Source organism: Penaeus vannamei, chromosome 4 (genome assembly GCF_042767895.1).
Source record: "Penaeus vannamei isolate JL-2024 chromosome 4, ASM4276789v1, whole genome shotgun sequence".
In the NCBI taxonomy this organism is placed as follows: domain Eukaryota; kingdom Metazoa; phylum Arthropoda; class Malacostraca; order Decapoda; family Penaeidae; genus Penaeus; species Penaeus vannamei.
The window spans coordinates 2,177,682-2,178,570 of NC_091552.1; the positions used below are offsets into that span (position 1 = coordinate 2,177,682).

General features: G+C 39.6%; 1 protein-coding gene across 1 annotated transcript in view; it reads left to right on the plus strand.

The window, feature by feature from the left end:
- LOC113808409 (pro-resilin-like) overlaps nt 1-296 on the plus strand; it is a 717-nt gene extending 421 nt beyond the window's left edge. Inside the window, exon 3 of the mRNA XM_070117940.1 lies at nt 4-296. Within this exon, the coding sequence (XP_069974041.1) occupies nt 4-261 (258 nt within the window). The 3' untranslated portion in view covers nt 262-296. The remainder of the gene's footprint in view (nt 1-3) is intronic.
- Nucleotides 297-889: the final 593 nt, after the last annotated feature.

Consider the following 889-nt stretch of genomic DNA (forward strand, 5'->3'; position numbering starts at 1 on the left):
CAGGGACCAGCTCAGTACGACTTCAACTACGCAGTGAATCATGATTACTCGAGTAACGACTTCGGCCACCAAGAGAATCGAAATGGATACGACACTCAAGGAGCTTACTTTGTACTGCTTCCCGACGGCCGTGTACAGAGGGTGTCGTACACCGTGAACGGCGACGCTGGATACGTGGCCCAAGTTACGTACGAGGGAGAGGCCCAATACGGCGCCCCACGACCTTCCACTTCCTACAAGCCTGCTCCTGCTTATGCTTAATCCTATGGATTGGTTATCCCGAATCTACTGGAGTTTACAATATGGTACTTATTCATCAGAGTCACAATAAAGTTTCTAACAAGTGAAATTATTTATCTGCATACCAAATACCTGAAATGTCTGTACATAAAATAAGATTTTAAAAATATCAACTGCCATACTACACAGGCCCTTGCATGCTTCAAGAATCAAAATCATTTCAAAACAAGTGGCTGAATGGAAAATATTGGTGGGTTGAGACATGTTTTCCTCAGTGTATGTTCACTTATTATATGATAATTATACTGCTTAAGGGATTGACAAAAAACAACAACTGTTGTCTAGAATATTTAATTTCATTTTCTCATAAGTAACAGAGAAATATATCGTATTTTACTCGTATTATATGTTGGGTATTATTTTACGTTGGGTAAGATGGACAGACTCCCACTTCTCTTTTTCTCTCTCTCCCTCTCTCATTCTCCTACGTCAGATGTACTAAGATATATTTATAAGAGAGAAAATAATATACCATATCCCGTTAGACGGGTGCTAAACCAACCATAGCACACGACCCAAGAACGGTGTGTACAACTAGGATTTAACATAGACATTATCTATCTCTTCATACAGTAATGATAGCGAAGTT